Below are 16959 nucleotides of genomic sequence, written 5' to 3' on the forward strand. Positions count from 1 at the left end.
CACCACACGCCGAGCGGGGTTGGTTGCCCACTGCCGGCCTTGTCTGAAAACTCTGTGCTGTGCCGCCTGCCGTCGATGCCATGCCCAGCGCAGTGGGTACATCAACATACACTAGGCCTGGACAGGCTAGCCAAGACCGCCGTACTAGCGCCCCGCCAAACCCTTCTCGGCTCCTCGTCGTATCCCAGCCCTCACCACCGCGAGGATCCACCCACAGGCAAGGCAATGCCCTTATGTCCCGCTCCCAGCTGTAGTAACATATAAAGACCCTGCTCTTCACCCCAGAGCCTGGTCTGTGATAAGGGTTTTCTCCTCCATCGCCCCTACCTCCTCCCCTCGCTTCCCTTTCGTCCACTGCTCTCCAGTGCGACTCGTTTGGTAGCCCTCGCTGCGCCCTCTCCATTCCCCCACACGCGACTGATAGTCGGCCTCCCTCCCCAGCCCTCTACTCCACAGCGACAAGCCCAGCCCAGCCCAGCCTAGCCCATACCTAAAGCGACTTTCCATTGCGACCAAGTACTACCACTGCTCCCTAGCGACAATTGCCCTTTTTTTGCCCAAGCGACAATCCCCCCCCCCCTTTGCAACCATGGAACAAGAAAAGAAGTACTCTGGCGAGTTCATCCGCGAGTCGGCCCCCAATGACGATATCCAACATGGCGACATGACCGACAACTCGGATGACTTGCAGCGTCATCTGGGCAACCGCCAAATCCAGCTCATTGCCATTGGTGGCTCCATAGGTACTGCTCTGTTTGTGTCCATCGGTGGTGCCCTCAACTCTGGCGGTCCCCTCGGTATACTGATCGCCTACGCTGGATATTCGTGTGTCATTGCCCTCGTAAACAACGCCATGGCTGAAATGGCCAGCTTTATGCCCGTCTCTGGAGGTTTCATCCGCATGGCTGGACACTGGGTCGATGAAGCCCTTGGCTTCATGGCCGGCTGGAACTTCTTCTTCTACGAAGCCCTACTGATTCCGTTTGAGATAACGGCTCTTAATGTTGTGCTAAAATTTTGGAGAGATGACATCCCAGTCGCTGCTGTCTGTGCCGCAGTCATTGTCCTCTATGCGTAAGATATCCCACACTTTCCCTTGCACGACAGGGCACCCACTAACCCTACTCTAGTGCTTGCAACATCTTGGCTGTCAAGGCCTATGGTGAAGCTGAGTTTTGGTTGTCAGGTGGCAGTAAGTAGATTTGCATGACTGTGAAATAACGCAGACAGCTAACCTGTCGTACAGAGGTTTTCCTGATCCTGATCCTCTACCTCTTCACCTTCATTACTATGGTCGGTGGCAATCCTAAGCATGATGCCTATGGCTTCCGCTACTGGCGTGACCCTGGCGTCATCCCTGGCGCTACCGGCCTCGATCGTTTTGAAGGATTCCTCGGTGCTCTGTGGGCTGCCTCTTTCTGTATTGTTGGCCCCGAGTACATCTCCATGGTATCTGGTGAGGCCAAGCGCCCTCGTGTCTACATCAAGTCGGCCTTCAAGACAGTCTACTTCCGATTCGGTGCCTTCTTCATCCTCGGTGCCCTTTGCGTTGGTGTCGTTGTAGCCTACAACGACCCACAGCTCGAGTCGGTTCTCAAGTCTGGTGAAAAGAGTGCGGCTGCCTCTCCCTACGTCATTGCTATGAGCAATCTCAAGATCAGTGGTCTTCCTCACCTGGTCAACGCCCTCTTGATCACAAGTATCTTCTCTGCCGGAAACACATACACGTACTGCGCCACACGCAGCTTGTACTCGCTCGCTATCGAGGGTCGTGCCCCCAAGATCTTCCGCAAGTGCACTAAGAATGGTGTCCCCATCTACTGTTTCCTCGTTGTTATGATCTTCCCCTTCTTGTCCTTCCTGCAACTGTCGGACAACTCGGCAAAGGTTCTGAAATGGCTCGTCAACATCATTACCGCTGGAGGTTTGATCAACTTCATTGTCATGTGCGGCACCTACATTGCCTTTTACAAGGCATGCAAGGTCCAAGGACTTGACCGCAAGACGCTCCCGTACTGCGGTTACTTCCAGCCCTACGGAACCTGGTTCGCTCTTTGCTTCGAGATCTGCGTTGTCTTTGTCTACGGCTACAGTACCTTCAAGCCCGGCAACTTCACTGCCGAGACCTTCCTTACCTACTACACCATGGTCCTGGTAGCTCCGGTTCTGTTCATCTTCTGGAAAGTGGTCAAGAAGACCAAGTGGCTAGCGCCGCACGAGGTTGACCTTGTCTGGGATGCTCCTCTCATTGACGCCTACGAGGCCTCTTTCATCACCCCACCCGTCAGCTTCTGGACGGAGATGCTCCAGCTCATTGGCCTGAAGCGCAATGTTCCTGTTGACAAGCGTGCTGTCTAAGATGATCTGATGAGCTTCGTTTTTCTGTTTGGCACTATAAATGGTGCGCAGTAAGGTTCTTTTGATGATATATTAACCTAGATGGTTAGACCGGTCCTTTGAACAGCCAACAGGTGCTGGTTACGTGCCCAGATGAATTCAATACCCATTTTCTTTTGCAGAAACAACATAGTGGCAATTTGCGATTGGTGGCGACTTGCGATTATTGACGACCTCTGCTATCCCATTGCGACAAACAGCGAGGCCGATTTCCGATCTCCGATCTACACTCCCGAACCCAAGCAACACTCAAACTGATATTTTGGCACCCGATTGCGACCAGCCGAAGCGACGCCACCATGGCCATACACCACACGCGACACTACCTATGCGGCAAATGTTCATGTGACTTCCACGCGATTGTGAATCTAGCCGGGTCTTCGATATCGATTACTTTTCCCTTGCGACGATTAGGCTTTGCCACGCAGCGCCACATTTAGCCATGGCCATGGTGCTAGAGACTGCCACGACCTGTCGTGCTGCCTATCTCCGGTTTGACATCTATGTACGAGGAGATGCACAGCGCACCCATGGCTGTCGGTCGGAAGGTTCATTCGGAAAACTCGGAAGCGGCTACCGGGTATGGATAAGGCCTGCGGTTTGTCGGCAGCCACACCCTCAATCCTACGAGTCGGCACGTCGTTCAAACCTTGGCGAGCATGCATTCTTCCTTGTCGCATGCGCCACTCTTGTGCAGTACGATTTTGGCTGCGCTTGTGCAGCCATAACCTACGCCTAGTGATGGCTTACTCTCACTGTCGCCAGGCCACCAGGGCGTCGTCATGGACAAGGGCTGCCTGGGGCGTCGCCAAGCCACTGTCTCGTGCTCGTTCATGGCCCGGACCATACGACTATAATGACTGGCCAAACGTTGATAAGCATCAATTGGCAACGGGCGGCTTCTCCAGCAAATAGTCTTTGCACCGATGGCTTGTCGTGTGCACCGCTTAGTTGATGCGCCTCCACACTCGAAGCCCTGCCAAGCCATGGGGCCAGGAATCCCATACTAGAGTGCCCTCTTCCGTCGCCCAACCACACACCCTTGGTATGTCAGGTATGCATTCGACCATTTCGCTCTTTGCATCCCAAAATGTCCATTACATCCCGCCCGTCCATTTGGCTATCAGCATGGCTGTCCCCTCGCTCCCGCTCGCCGGTGCGCTACGAAGCCACCAACCACCAATCACCCCGGCAAACTCGCACTCATCCCATGGCCGCGGAATTGCGCCGTATCTTCCTAGCAGCTAGCTCTTCCGTCCCTTGCAGCCTCTTTCTCCGCATATGATAACGGATGGCGGGTCTGGGATCCATTTTTTTGTTACTGACAGTGCGCGCCGCATGGTTCACTCTCCGCACACGCCTTCCAAATGATGCAGGTCCGAGGAAAGGTCAAGATATCGGAAAGATTACTATTAGCCTGGGTGGTTTAAGCTGGATGGACGGGGGACGCACTGCGAAGTGCCGCACGCACCGGATATACGGACTGAGAAGGGTAATGGTTAAGTACATGGATGTTGGGCTTTGCTGAGTATGACCTCGTTTACTGCTTTACAGTGTACTGTGCGATTTTTCCGTCGGGAAAGATAAGAGGTTTGTTGGGCATTGAACGCGAACCATGCATCTACAACGCCACCCTTTTGACGAAGATGCATAATCGGGTCGAGGTAGGCACTTGTATTTGCTTGCTAAGGCGAATCGTTCACAGTCGGGCTGTCGCCGACGGTGCGACATTATGGTGAAGTACATGTCGTGAATTCTTTGCGGCAAATTTTAATAAACATGATGTAGAGCATAACGAGGTAAGGTAGAAGACATGACCATGTTAGCAACAGGTAAGCGTGCACAATACCGCAAATATGCGTTCTTATCCCAATGACACTCAACTTTACAAACATCCATCTCCGGCCTCTCAATTCATTCCGTGACTAGAACTGAAGTTGAATACAAAAAACACAAGACACATTTCCTCACCTATCCATTACACACATCCAACCACATCGAATTCATGTCCTCAACTCCATCACTAATACACACTCACCTAACTCTCGCTCTCTCTCCCAGCCTACCAAACCAGATCAAAAAAAAAACCCCCCACCCCAATCCACCTCCTTATCCCCCGCCCACCCACACCTGTACAAAAAAAACGGGTGCACGCCCAACTCCATCTCGTAAGCCATCTCCTCGCGTCCCTCCACCCAAACGGACCGATTCCGCCACCCACCCCCTCCCCCCTCTCCTTCTTTCCTCAGATGTCCTTGGCTTACGCAGTACAATGTACTTACATGGGAGGAATGTTGAAACCGGGAAGGGTGCCGGAGAATGCGCGTCCTGCTTGACTATTTCACGGCAAGATGGAGATGTAGTGTGCAACTGGTACGTACTTGACACATGGATGGATGGAGGGAGGGAGGGAGGGATGAGGGCGTGGGTTGAAAAGGGCGTTAAAAGGGCTGGAGTGGGACGGGATGGCTGGCTGGCTGGGTGTATACGCTACATGCGTTTTGTAATGCTAACGTTTTTTCCTCGGTCGCAGGTACCGGGGGAGGGGGATTGGTTTCGTATAGGGGAAAGGGCTGAGGAGGAAGGGGCGGGATGGGGATGTACGCGCTGGTGTGTGTGTGTGTGTGTGTGGGTTAGTGTAGTGGAGGTAGGTACATAGTATGTAGTGTGCTCCGAGGAAGAGCGAATCTGGGGTTTCTGCGGGGAAAAGACGGGGTGTGATGGCTGTTTTTGGGCGGGGGGTCCGAGGTTCTGAGGCTTTTTGGTGGGTTTTGCGGGGATGGAGGAGGGGAGTATGCATGGAAGGGTGGGTGGAAGGATGGAAGGATGGGAGGGAAAGGGGGTGGTTAGCGTTGTAGGGTTGCCTGGTATAGAGGTCTTGTTAAGTGAGGGTATGGGGAGGTGTGGTTTGGTAGAACTAGTATAATATGTATGGCTGGCATTCTAGTTGGTTACTCCACCCTTTTTACGGCATGTTTTCTTTGGGCGACACTTTTTTTTCTATTCCTCTATGTAATCCAGAAACCCACGCTTTTTGTTCTTTTTTTTTACACTAGCCCGTATAGCTGTCCCATTGCTTCTTGCATGTCGACATCGTTTCGTGTGATGAGAGGTCTTGTGTCTGTTATCAACTGCCGGCAGACTTGGTACCCAAAATGCAGTCCCAATGTTACAAGTAGGAGAGGTATCAGGATGCGTCCTAGTATGCGACCCCAAGATATTTCCCCCTTTCCTGATCCGGTGTTGCTTTTCTCTGCCGAACTTGTCAAGGCTGTAATTTCATCATTCCTTTCCTCGTCCTTCTCTTCATCTATATTGCTCTCCAATACCGTCAAGTAGGTCAGCCTCCCTAACCACATATGCCATCCGACAAGCACCACAAATGCAAGCGCGATATTCACCCAAGACAACCGAGCATACGGTGATTTTGCTCGCCGCCCTAGAATGTCATACATCTCGTCAAAGCCTTGGACGGCCCGATGCATGCTAAGAGGGATGATGAGCATCGCTGTTGAGAGCCCAACGATTTCTAGGCTGTGCATGCCGAGACGGCGGAAGAGGGTTGTTTCTCGCTTATGGAGGTGCCAATTCCAGAGCAGAGAAATCAGGTCGTTTGCCCGAGGGTGTGTTGTTTTCATTGTAAGGAGCATGGCGGTGTGATGCGTAGGACCAAGGAGATTCGGATAGGAATAAAGTGGCTGTAGTAATGGTATTGCAGGTGTACCAGGCTTCTCGCAAAAAGAATGGCCGTTTTGTGTGTCTTGATTGTGGAGCTGTGGAGTGTTGGGCAGTATCCAAGAAAGATGAACAGCGTTGGCCAGTGTCGTGGCGGTGGTTGCCTTTGCGGTTATTGTCTTTCGTCAGGGCGCCCCTTCCTGAATCCTTCCTTTCTTCGCAACCGTCTTAACGTAGCCCGCTGGTGTTTGGCCGCAACAATGCAACAGCAAGCTCTCCTCAATCAGCCCATTCCACGGTACTTTCTCAGTCGACGGGTTTGCTGCTGACTCCTTTCCGTTCCTCACCCCTTTGGGCACGTGAAACCCCCTTTTGAAACACAAAGAGACTGTTGTCGTTGTTGTTCTCGTATCGCGCGCACTGCTAAGCCGACTCTGCTCGTTTTCTTGAAATCCTCCTCCTGACTTTATCGCACTTGTTTCGTTCTCTGAACACGTCGACAAGAAGATTGTTATCCCTTTTCGTCTCTCGTCAGCGCTGACTGCCGTGATTCTCGCGAGGTGGCGCCAAGCCCCTCCCGTAATGCTCACACCGCCTAACTCTTTCGATCCTCTCTCCAGGTTATTTGGTTTCAGCCCCGGAATAGACTGATTCGATTCACTAGCAATGAGATGATGGAATGAGAGACGTTGGGTTGTAAATAGGAGCAAAGAAAAAATAGGAGCATCAAATCTCACTTGGCATCAAAGGTTGCACCCTGATCCGCCGCACCCCGGAGTTTGTAGTTGCCTGACAGTGCCCCGCATTCTCGATGCTGAGCTAACTGTGTGCCGCGCCGCCACCATCAGCCCTGATTGGTCACAATTGCGTCTAGAAGGACATGTGTGTTGGTGGTGATTAACTGTGGGGATTGAAGGATGAAGTAGCGATAGGAGAGGAAGGTGGGCGCATAAGAAAAAAGTTGATGGTGCCCATGTGGCGCATGTCACGGGAGGGGCTACTCTGGGTGATTTCTCAGATGGATATTTCTGTTCGCCTTGGCGCTATGAATAGGAGAAATTGTAAGATGTATGCATTATCATCGCTTTGCTTCTTCCTTGACCAGTCTTTTGACAACATCCTGATTCCGGTGTTATCATAGTCGTCAAATATAGGCCGATGTGCATTTGCGTGTCTTCTGGTAGCAGAGATATGAACTCAAGCTGTATATAGCATTACAGTATAGCTACTCGAAACTATTTATGGAGAATATCATTGCCTTGCCAAGTCCTATTGATAGTAGCGCCCGAAACATCATGCCCTCCTACCATGGTGCTCTGAAATGTCCTTTGTTCGAACCATCGACTTTGGCCTATACACGTATAACCCTTTAGGCTTTCCCTTCAGTATAAGGCTAACACCGCCCTGACTAACGATAGTGTGAGGCCTCAACAATCCACGAGCACGTATCGTCTCGTTTCCTACAAAGTTCAAACGAAACTCACCGATGTCTAGGATCAACAGAAGGCATAATACCCAACAATGCCGATAGAAACACCAAGATGTTTTACCGGTCGTGTCTCACGATGTACCGTGCACACCCGACAGTTTCTACGCATTAGCATTGTTCTCGAAGTGCGTTTGTGTGACTAGCGCCTGTCATTCCCGCAAAACAACATTGTATACTGCAAACGTGGCCGCACGGAACAAAAACCGCATCGTATCGAACACGATACGCGCTGCGATGGATCCGATGGCTGCCAAGCCCGTGCACACCTATCTTGTGCCACAATGGTATGCTCGGTAGATTCTTCAACTGCTGAAACAGGGAAACAAGACGCTAGTTGTGAGCCACCAAATGTGCCGGATCGAGGTATTCCGAAGGCAGAGAATGTCTCCATGGGGATTGAGTAGTTGGATTGGGTTTGATTCTGGAGTGCTATCTTCGAGATCTTCGGGATGGGACGATGAACTCGCTATCTCCTTCATCTTCTACGTTGTCTTCGGATGAGTCTTCGTCACCATCCTCGTTGCTATTGTCCACCTCTGGTTCAGTCGTAGGAGGTATGTGTCTTGACCTTAATGTGCGTCCAGCTGGGGCAGTTTCGGCCTCGAATTTCTTAACTTTGGCCCTTACTCGGCCCTGCCTACCTCTGCCTTCAAAGTCGAGAGTCCAGGAGAGTTCGAGTCCCTGCTTTTTGGTGCCGGCATTGTCAATGATCCAGTTGTATGGCGCCTTTAGCACGATTTTGGATTCGATGGTGAAGAAGCCCCAGCCTTGTGCTTCGAACTCGTATGGTGCAGTTCGGAGGACATGGTGGCTGGGTCGGAATGTGGGATGCTGTGATATGTTAGCTTTCTCGTGGAAAGCAGTACATCGGCCAGTAGCCATAGTCCGTGTTCATATGTAAATGAGCCATATGCAAATCCGAACTCTATGCATCTTGAACTTTGTATCGAACAGCTTTCGCATCCCGCTTCTTAACCAAGAAAGAACTTGAAAATACAAAACTGACCAGATAAATATGCACTTCCTTAATAAGTTCCGGCCTTGATGTGCGCACAAAAAATGTCCAAAGATGTTCATTTGCACTAACAGGGTTCCTAATCAACCGATGCTTGTTACCTATTAGAATCATGACGCCTTCGACACCATCTTGTCCAATACGAGACCCCCTATCAACCTCCTCTTCCACACGTCTTTCCGCATAAGTCACGGGGTACATGGCCTCTAATTGTCTTGCCAGAGGCTTGTCCGGAGATGCTGTTGTATGTGTCCTGCACATGGGACAGTTGGCTTCGAGGTCGTAACTGGGATCATAGTTGGGATCAAAGTCTGCGAGGTGCACGTCCAAGCTCGAATGCTCGATCTGGTTGGTAGAGGATGCATCCGCCCATTGTGCCATACACGAAGCGCATAGCAGATGGTTGCATTGGGTCTTCACGGGAGTGTAGAGGAGAAGTTGGCAGATCTGGAAGGTGTGAGCAGATCGTGGGCCGAATTTTTTCTGCTGCGTGTGTGGCTCACGGGACAGAGATGGTCGTGCGCGACATCTTCTGGTGGGGCTGCGGGCATTGTCTGGGCCATGGCCGCGAGAGAGAGAGGGAAACAGAAGAAGAGTATACTGATGCATAAACTAAAAGTCAATGCCTTTTAAATAAGCCCTACTTCGTAGCTGTGACATGGCTGCTACTACGTGTGGTGTTAAAGCGGGTGTCGTGCTCGTCATTGGCTGGTGTGCTCCAGGCACCCGTCTCGTTGCACGCGCCATTGCAAGGCGAGACGGTTTTCACGTGATGGCACATCACCAAGAACGTAATTCTGACCACATGGCAGTCCCATTAGCAATTGAAGATATATAAATACATTGGACTCCCATATGCGTGCGTGCATGCTTTCATCTGTATCCATTGTCGTGGCCCCATGGCATATCATCTGGTCGCAGCCCCATGGCTTCTTTCTGTTGCAATTGCCTTTGCAGCTCCGCCTCCCGTTTAACCTCTTCCAGATATCGCAGCCTTTCCCTACGGGCCTTCTCCTTGAGCTCGCCAAATGGATCAAATCGATCACTCTCTGGGTTTTTGAAGGGGTTCTCTCTCCAGCTGCCTCGATCCGTAAGCGTTGTGCTCCTTGGCCTGTTGTGAAGCATGTCATATGCCTTGTTGCGCTGAGGATCGGCAAAAGGGTTAGGCGTCGGAGGCTCCATGCGCGAGCGGCTACGGTCTGTGGAAACTGTTTCTGGACGCGAATATTCACCAGGGCCAAACAGAGTGTTGCTGCGGTCCGTTGAGCGGGTCAAATGGCCTTCTCCTCCGCCGTTACTGGCCCCTTGTAGACGCGCGAAGATTGAGGATGCAGTGCCTGTGTGCGCGCTCTCCGGAGCTCGCAGAGCCTGTGCCATGGATGAATTGAAAGAATCGTCTTGCATGGACACATGGCGGGTATATTGCTTGTCTTTGCGGCGCTTGATGAAGACGATGGCGGCAACGAGAAGGGCCAGGGCACCTGTTTGATTGTTAGACATGATCAGTCATGAAATTCAAAGTATAATAGTGACTAACCAAGTACACCCAGGACGATTGCTGCTACCATGGCTTGCTTTGTCATTATGGGTGTCTGTTCTTCTGGCAGCCTTTCCGCAGCGCCAGTTTCACCAGCCAAATCCATTTCTGCAGTTGATAGAGGCGGAGGCGGAGGTGGAGGAAGAGACACGGAAACTGTCGGTGAGGCTTGCTTTTGTCTGTCGGTTTGTATCCTGTCTCCGGGGACAGATGTTGTGGAAGGAAGAGCCATCGTTTCTAGTGTGGTGCCGGTGCTCCATGATAGAGTTGTGCTCCATGATGGAGCTGCTTCTGTGGTGACTTGTAAAGCGGGCACATCTGTCGCGGTACTCGATATGGCGGTTGGCATAGCGGGTGGCATAGCGGGTGGCATGGCGGGTGGCATGGCGGGTGGCATAGCGGGTGGTATGGCAGGTGGCATGGTCGGATCAGGACCGAGAGTTTGGACAGGTCGGGATGGTGCACCGGATTGCATCGGCGAGGGTGGCTCTTCATCATCGTCGGATTCTGAATCTTCACTTGAGGATGACCCGCCGCCAACTGTTGAAGGGCTGCTGAATGGCGAGTCTGGGCTCTCTGGTCCTTCATCCTCCTCTTCCTGCCCCGTCGGAAGGGGCATAGTAGTCACAGCACCATTTTGACGTCTCGAGTGCCTGGGGAAGATGGAGACTGGCGACGGCCGCCTCAGCTGGTAGCGAGCCATGATAAAAGTAATAAACAAGTATTAGATAATGTTAGACACACGCCAAGGGGCCAATAGTGCAGATATATCAAGAAAATAAAGTAAAGAGAAGGAGTGTCTCCAGGACTATGAACCGAAAAGAGTGTATCCGTTCAACGGAGAGATCGAAAAGAACGCCTGATTTCCTCAGTGACAACGTCAATCCACATCAATCAAGGTGAGGAGAGAGAGAGTAAAGCGACGGAACATGGAGACGCCAATGCTTTGAATGCAGCATGACGGCTTGGGGGCTGCATGTCAGGGTCACTAGTCTCAGTCGCAAAACGTCTCCAGAGTGGATCTGCTCGGCACTGTCTTCATCCCCAACGCTTCGCTGGGAAATAGCATAGAAACGGCACGTCTCTTATTGGGCTACCTGAGGTGTCCTCGAAACTAAGGCTCAATCGCGTCCAGTCGCGGCAACAGCGATCAGCAGCAAAATGCGAGAAATTGTCTAGCTGAGCCATGCTAAGAAATGCACCGACTGGGGCATGAGGCTTAATGGAGTTCCGTGGTTGGGCACGGGGAATACATGAGACGGCTTGGCGGTTTGACAGTGCAAAGATGTAGCGCCTTGTGCTTCAGCACCCTCATACCGCGCGGCGCCATAACATGGGTTGTCAGAGCAATGTGGCTGCCACGGTCCACGGTGCAGAGGAAATGACGAACAAAGCTGGTGGCAGTCTCGTTCGCAGCGTGCATAACCAGAGCAACGCCTCATGGTTCAGGCTAGTGGGAGAACTGTAGCACCAACGCTAAAGCCACACCTATGCCAAAGCCACACTTGGTCCCATGTGTTTACGCAGCTGATCCGGATTTCGCAGTGGTGCTGAACATTTGTCGACACTGCCCGGGCGCTGCATGTGGAAGCATCAGGATGCGGCTGTCATCTAGACCGTTTGTGAAGGCTGTCAAGCTGGGACGAGGGTGGAGAAAAGGAGCCACCATCGCGAACGGGACAGATGTGGCGCGGAGACCCCGGAAAATTGTGGGGCCTAGCGTGATTATGCTGCGGGCCATCGAGTTGCCGCATCAACAACGCTCCACCATCCAAGCCAACATCTCTAATACTACACTTACTGTTGACCGCATGAACCCGTTCGTTATGACCTTGTGACAGTGTGACAGCACTTACAGACGAGACAGCAACTAGGACGGACTCTAACTTACCGCACAAGTGCCATCACCAACACTCGACCAAATCCCGCTATAGGGCAGGCGAACCCAAGGTATACCTATCATCCATTACATTCTGCTTGAACTTTTAATTAAACCTGTACCAGATCGCAGGACTGAGTCCCATGTGAAATATCGGAAACCAGTTCTAGGCCGGTATGGCTCGATCCATACTCTGACCCAAGCACATTTCATAATACACTTCTCTCTTCGCAAGCAACTCTTGGTGCGTCCCACTCTCCACAACTTTTCCCTTGGCGAAAACAAAGATTGTATCTGCATCCTTGATTGTACTGAGGCGGTGCGCCACTGCAATGGTTGTACGTCCGCTCTGTGCCTCCTCTAGGGCCGACTGAACCACCCGCTCAGACTCGGTGTCGAGTGCGGATGTGGCTTCATCAAGCAGAAGAAGGCGCGGCTCGCGTATCAAGGCCCGGGCTATTGCAATCCGTTGACGTTGTCCTCCAGACAACTGTGTGCCCCTATTGCCACACATGGTTGCGAAGCCGTCCGGCAGGGATGCGACGAAATCATAAATGTTGGATTGTTTGGCTGTTTTCTCAATTTGCGCATCCGTAACATCAGTTTCGATGCCCATGGCAATGTTGTCGCGGATCGAGCCTTGGTATAATACGGGCTCTTGTTGAACCAGCGAAACGTCACGGCGGTATTTGCGGGGACAGAGTTCTGTCAAGGCTTGATTGTCGCAAGTTATCCGCCCGGCAGTAGGGTCATAGAACCTTTCAAGAAGGGATATCATGGTCGACTTGCCACAACCGGATGCGCCCACGAACGCGATGAACTGGCCGGGCTGTACGTCAACATCGATGCCTTCGAGAACTTTAGTGTGTGGTCGAGACACGTATGCGAACGCAATATCATCCACTTCGATATAGGCCGGACCCTTGTCCTTTTCGTTATCAAAGGGAGGCTTGGACGGGTCTTCTTCTACGGCCGGGGTTAGTCTTCGTAGCCAAAATACGTAGTTCGTCGCGGTCGCCGCCTTGGTCAGACTTGTTGTGTAGGAAAAGAACCCTGCCGCTGCCTCTCCGGAAAAGATAACACCAATAAAGACTGTGAAGAATTGAGTTGTTGTGTACTCGCCAGTACTGATTAGGCGACCGCCGTACCAAAAACCCTATAGATGTCAATTTTCTGTTTTTGAAAGTAACGGACGAAGTACATACCAAAGCCATTGCAAGGAAAGAGATGGATTGCGAGAGAGCATACCAGAACATGGTCCATACTAGAGCTTTGATGCTATGCTTTTCAACATGACGCAAACAGTCTTCGTATCGCGCGAGAATATGTCGCTCAAGTGCAAGACTGGATACTGTGCGAATAGCGGAGACGGCTTCAGCAGCGAGCGCAGCGCTGCCAGCAAAACGCTTTCCAGTAAGCTCCTCTAATTTAAACTCAAGACGAATCCTCAAGTAACCAGAAAACACGATTGGCGGTAGAGCTGAGTGCATCCAAAGTCAGTACAGTTTGTTGATTGGGTTCAAGGTACTCACCTCCAAAGACCACGACGAGGCCCAGCTTCCACCCAACGGAAATTGCAAGAATGGAGCTGGAAACAACATTAACGATATTGATACATATCAGCATCAGGTTAAATCCCATGAGGTCGCGCAAGTGGTCGGGATATCCTGAGAGCTTTGAAACGAGCGCACCGCTAGCGTTGTTTGGGTCGTCAAAGAAGGCCATATCTTGCTTGAGGACTAGATCAAATATCTCGCTTCGGAACTTCCTTTCTACCACTTGAGCTACAATGTTGCTCGTCCATCCGACAACGGAATATACGGCTAGATTACCAAGGGCAACGACGAAAAACATGAGAGCATAGAAGTCGCCCTCGTCTACAGCTCTTTCGGGTGACAACTGAAACGCTCCGACGACGCGTGAGAATAGTATGGCTTGAGCAGGGAACGTTGCTCCTCCACATATACCGGCTATCGTCAATAAGACGAAGCATTTCCAGACATCGCCTACTTCCTTGAGAACCAGCCATATACATGTGACCAGATTGTAGTTGATACCATCTTTGCTCGGTTGCTCAACGTCATCATTGTTTATGGCGAAGATCTGGGTCTGAGTCCGTTCAAGATCAACCTTCTCTGTAGCAAAGTCTTGATCCACGTGTTCTTCGCTGTCGGTCTGGCCAAGATCCTGGGCGCGGACAAGACGTGCATATGCTCCATCTTGCGCAAGGAGCTCCTCATGTGAGCCTTGCTCCACGACAGCGCCGCTAGACATGACGATAATGTTGTCTGCATTGCGGATTGTAGAAAGCTTATGCGCTATGACGATGGTGGTGCGGCCTTGAGAGACACGCTCTAGGGCTTGCTGCACAATCTTTTCGGCTTTTGGATCTAAGGCGCTAGTTGCCTCATCTAAGAGGAGGACGGTTGGCCCTGAAACGATGCTGCGTGCAATCGCTATGCGTTGCTTTTGACCGCCCGAGAGATTTGCAGCACGCTCGCCAAGCTGCGTATCGTAGCCCTATATGTTGTCAGCACTGCTAGCCCATGAATGGTACGCAAATACGGGGAACCTACCTTTGGCAGTCTCTTGATAAATTCCTCGGCATAAGCATCCTTGCAGGCCTTTTCTACCAGCTTCTGTTGCTCATCCTGAGATAGATTTGCCTTTTCAGTACCAACAAGGCCGAATGCGACGTTCTCAAATATGGTCCCAGAGAACAGGACCGGCTCTTGCTGAACAAGACGGATGTTTGTCCGTAGCCACGTGAGATTCAACTCTCTGATATCTGTACCATCGAGGTAGATCACACCGCTAGCCTGGTCGTACCAACGTTCAATCAAGCCGACAATGGTGGATTTGCCGCTGCCTGAGGCTCCAACCAGTGCTGTCGTTTTACCTGCAGGTGCCGACACAGTCAGGTTCTTTAGTACCGTGATATCGGGTCTTGCTGGATACGCAAAGCTGACGTCCTTGATCTCAATGACGCCGTTGCATACATCAGGTATTTTACCCTCTTCACTCAGAGGATCTATCGGGGACTTTCGGTCAATTGTCTTGAACAGCTCATCTGCGGAAGACGATGCCTTTGCCAAAGCCATAATTTGAGGAGCAATTGTCGTCATTGCAGTCGCTGCAACTATTACGGCTAGGATGACGGTAAACACATCGCCTATGTACAAGTAAGCAAGTGCTGTTGTTTGGCGCAAGAATCCACAAGAATCTACTAAGAAAGCAAATTTTAGAAACCAACTTACCGCTTTCTTTGATCTCTCCTCGAGCAAACATTCGGATGCCCTGCCAGAAGGCCAATCCATAGCCGCAGTAGATACAGAAAAACTCCGTGGAAAACATAACCGCATAATTGGGAGATTTCTTCATCCCTACATTCTCTGCATCGCCGAGAATACTGTCGTATTTGCGCGACAACAAAGGCTGGAGCCAAAAAGCATGAACAGTGCGTATCGTTGAGAAGACTTCTTCTGCCAACTGCCCAGCTTTTGATTGGATAGATAACAACTGGTTCTCATTCTTGGTGTCGAGACCCACGCAAACACTAATAACGACTATAATAGTTGGAACGATACTGATTGTGATCAAAGTGAGCTTCCATTGTACGATGAAGGCGACGATGAAAGCTGTTACGAAGGTCGATACACCCTGGATTGTGAGCGAAAGTTTCTCAGAAATACCGTTGTTAACATTGTTTCCATTGCTGGTGGCCTGCGTTGTGACCGAGGCGGCCTCATCTGAATCGAAGTAGGCGATATTTTGGCGAATGACGTGTTTGAGGAAGTCTATGCGCACAGCCTTGGTGGTACGTATTGCGGCTATTGATATAAAAGTCTAGCAAAATGAGCATCAATATGTTACACAGCGAGTTGAGTCTACATACCGAGTGGATATAGACGAGACTGAATTTTCCAATGAAGAGATATATAAAGTAGAGAGTGAATTTGTTCACTTCAGACCGATATTTAGCTGGTGTGATGGTGCCAGTAGCAAACCCAGTAAACGTGGACACAAATCTGGAATATCAGTGAAGTCCTCGGCATTATTTCCGTATACATGTACTCACTTTCCAAAGACTAGGTCCCTGAGGAGAAGATTAGTATTCATGTGAATCAAGTAGCATTGGCTTGCCTACATGAGTGGTAGTAGTGTTCCAGCAGCGACAGCGGCGATGGCTGCAATGACGTTCAGGATCCAACTGGTACGGTCCGCATACCGAAAGATGCGCTGGAACAAGGTCAATCCCAAATGCAATTCAGATGTCGCGCGCATGTTTGTACTTACGATATAGCCACCCATACCGCCATCGGCCTCCTTCGATGCAGCATCGCTTTTACCATCAGAAGCTGCATCTCTCTTAGCATCTTCGGTTGATTGCGCGTCAGATTTAAGTGGAGGGGCTTGATGCTCCTCTGGCAACATGGTCAAATTAAGAGTTGGTGCAGTTCATCGTACGCAGGCAGCAGCGGAAATCTAACGCCATTTTATCGCGATTGGCCAAGGAAACTCCATAATTACCACGTTACGTAGGGCTGTTCTAAGTGGCTCGATAGTCCCCGAGATGAGCTGAATCGCGTCAGGGGTCGACTGCGCTCTTTGCGGACAAGGATACCCGGGGAAAGCTGCCCATACTAAAACCGCGTAACATTCGTGATATATAATTAAGTATACACTAACATTGTAAAATTACATGGTTTAGTGCTATACCATGGAAATGAAAATCTATGTATAAAATGTAGTACTCTTCTAGGCATGAGCAACTGGTTGGGGTAGTACAAGTGGTGGTGTAAGTGGCTGACGTGAGCAGTGGTGTTATTTTGATAGGGGCTGTTCTTATTCCAGTATTATCGTTGTCCACCAAGAAAAAGAATACGGGCATGCCAATAACAGGTGGAGTCTTGGCATAGTCACGTGGTATCCACACTTTCCATTGTTGTCCATCTGATGTAGCTTGA

The 16959-nt window shown here is 50.9% G+C and overlaps 5 protein-coding genes across 5 annotated transcripts; 1 reads left to right on the forward strand and 4 right to left on the reverse strand.

The window, feature by feature from the left end:
* Positions 1 to 589: 589 nt before the first annotated feature.
* On the forward strand, positions 590 to 2358 carry COCMIDRAFT_36036 (uncharacterized protein; the record flags this gene model as incomplete). The annotated part of the gene is made up of 3 exons (XM_007688972.1): positions 590 to 1074; positions 1131 to 1192; positions 1247 to 2358. 3 exons carry the CDS (start codon positions 590 to 592, stop codon positions 2356 to 2358), a joined length of 1659 nt encoding a protein of 552 aa, XP_007687162.1.
* A 3086-nt stretch (positions 2359 to 5444) lies between these two features.
* Positions 5445 to 6047, reverse strand: COCMIDRAFT_93202 (uncharacterized protein; the record flags this gene model as incomplete). Its single annotated transcript, XM_007688981.1, has 1 exon — positions 5445 to 6047. The coding sequence occupies one exon, from the start codon at positions 6045 to 6047 to the stop codon at positions 5445 to 5447; it is 603 nt and encodes a 200-aa protein (XP_007687171.1).
* Positions 6048 to 7990: 1943 nt separating this feature from the next.
* On the reverse strand, positions 7991 to 9139 carry COCMIDRAFT_93184 (uncharacterized protein; the record flags this gene model as incomplete). The annotated part of the gene is made up of 3 exons (XM_007688982.1): positions 7991 to 8392; positions 8568 to 9023; positions 9080 to 9139. 3 exons carry the CDS (start codon positions 9137 to 9139, stop codon positions 7991 to 7993), a joined length of 918 nt encoding a protein of 305 aa, XP_007687172.1.
* A 310-nt stretch (positions 9140 to 9449) lies between these two features.
* On the reverse strand, positions 9450 to 10816 carry COCMIDRAFT_93153 (uncharacterized protein; the record flags this gene model as incomplete). The annotated part of the gene is made up of 2 exons (XM_007688983.1): positions 9450 to 10057; positions 10114 to 10816. The coding sequence occupies 2 exons, from the start codon at positions 10814 to 10816 to the stop codon at positions 9450 to 9452; spliced, it is 1311 nt and encodes a 436-aa protein (XP_007687173.1).
* A 1342-nt stretch (positions 10817 to 12158) lies between these two features.
* Positions 12159 to 16276, reverse strand: COCMIDRAFT_93214 (uncharacterized protein; the record flags this gene model as incomplete). Its single annotated transcript, XM_007688984.1, has 8 exons — positions 12159 to 13148; positions 13198 to 13472; positions 13525 to 14512; positions 14569 to 15164; positions 15250 to 15838; positions 15888 to 16020; positions 16071 to 16088; positions 16140 to 16276. 8 exons carry the CDS (start codon positions 16274 to 16276, stop codon positions 12159 to 12161), a joined length of 3726 nt encoding a protein of 1241 aa, XP_007687174.1.
* Between the last annotated feature and the right edge of the window lie 683 nt (positions 16277 to 16959).

Source organism: Bipolaris oryzae, assembly GCF_000523455.1.
Source record: "Bipolaris oryzae ATCC 44560 unplaced genomic scaffold scaffold_50, whole genome shotgun sequence".
Taxonomy (NCBI): Eukaryota; Fungi; Ascomycota; class Dothideomycetes; order Pleosporales; family Pleosporaceae; genus Bipolaris; species Bipolaris oryzae.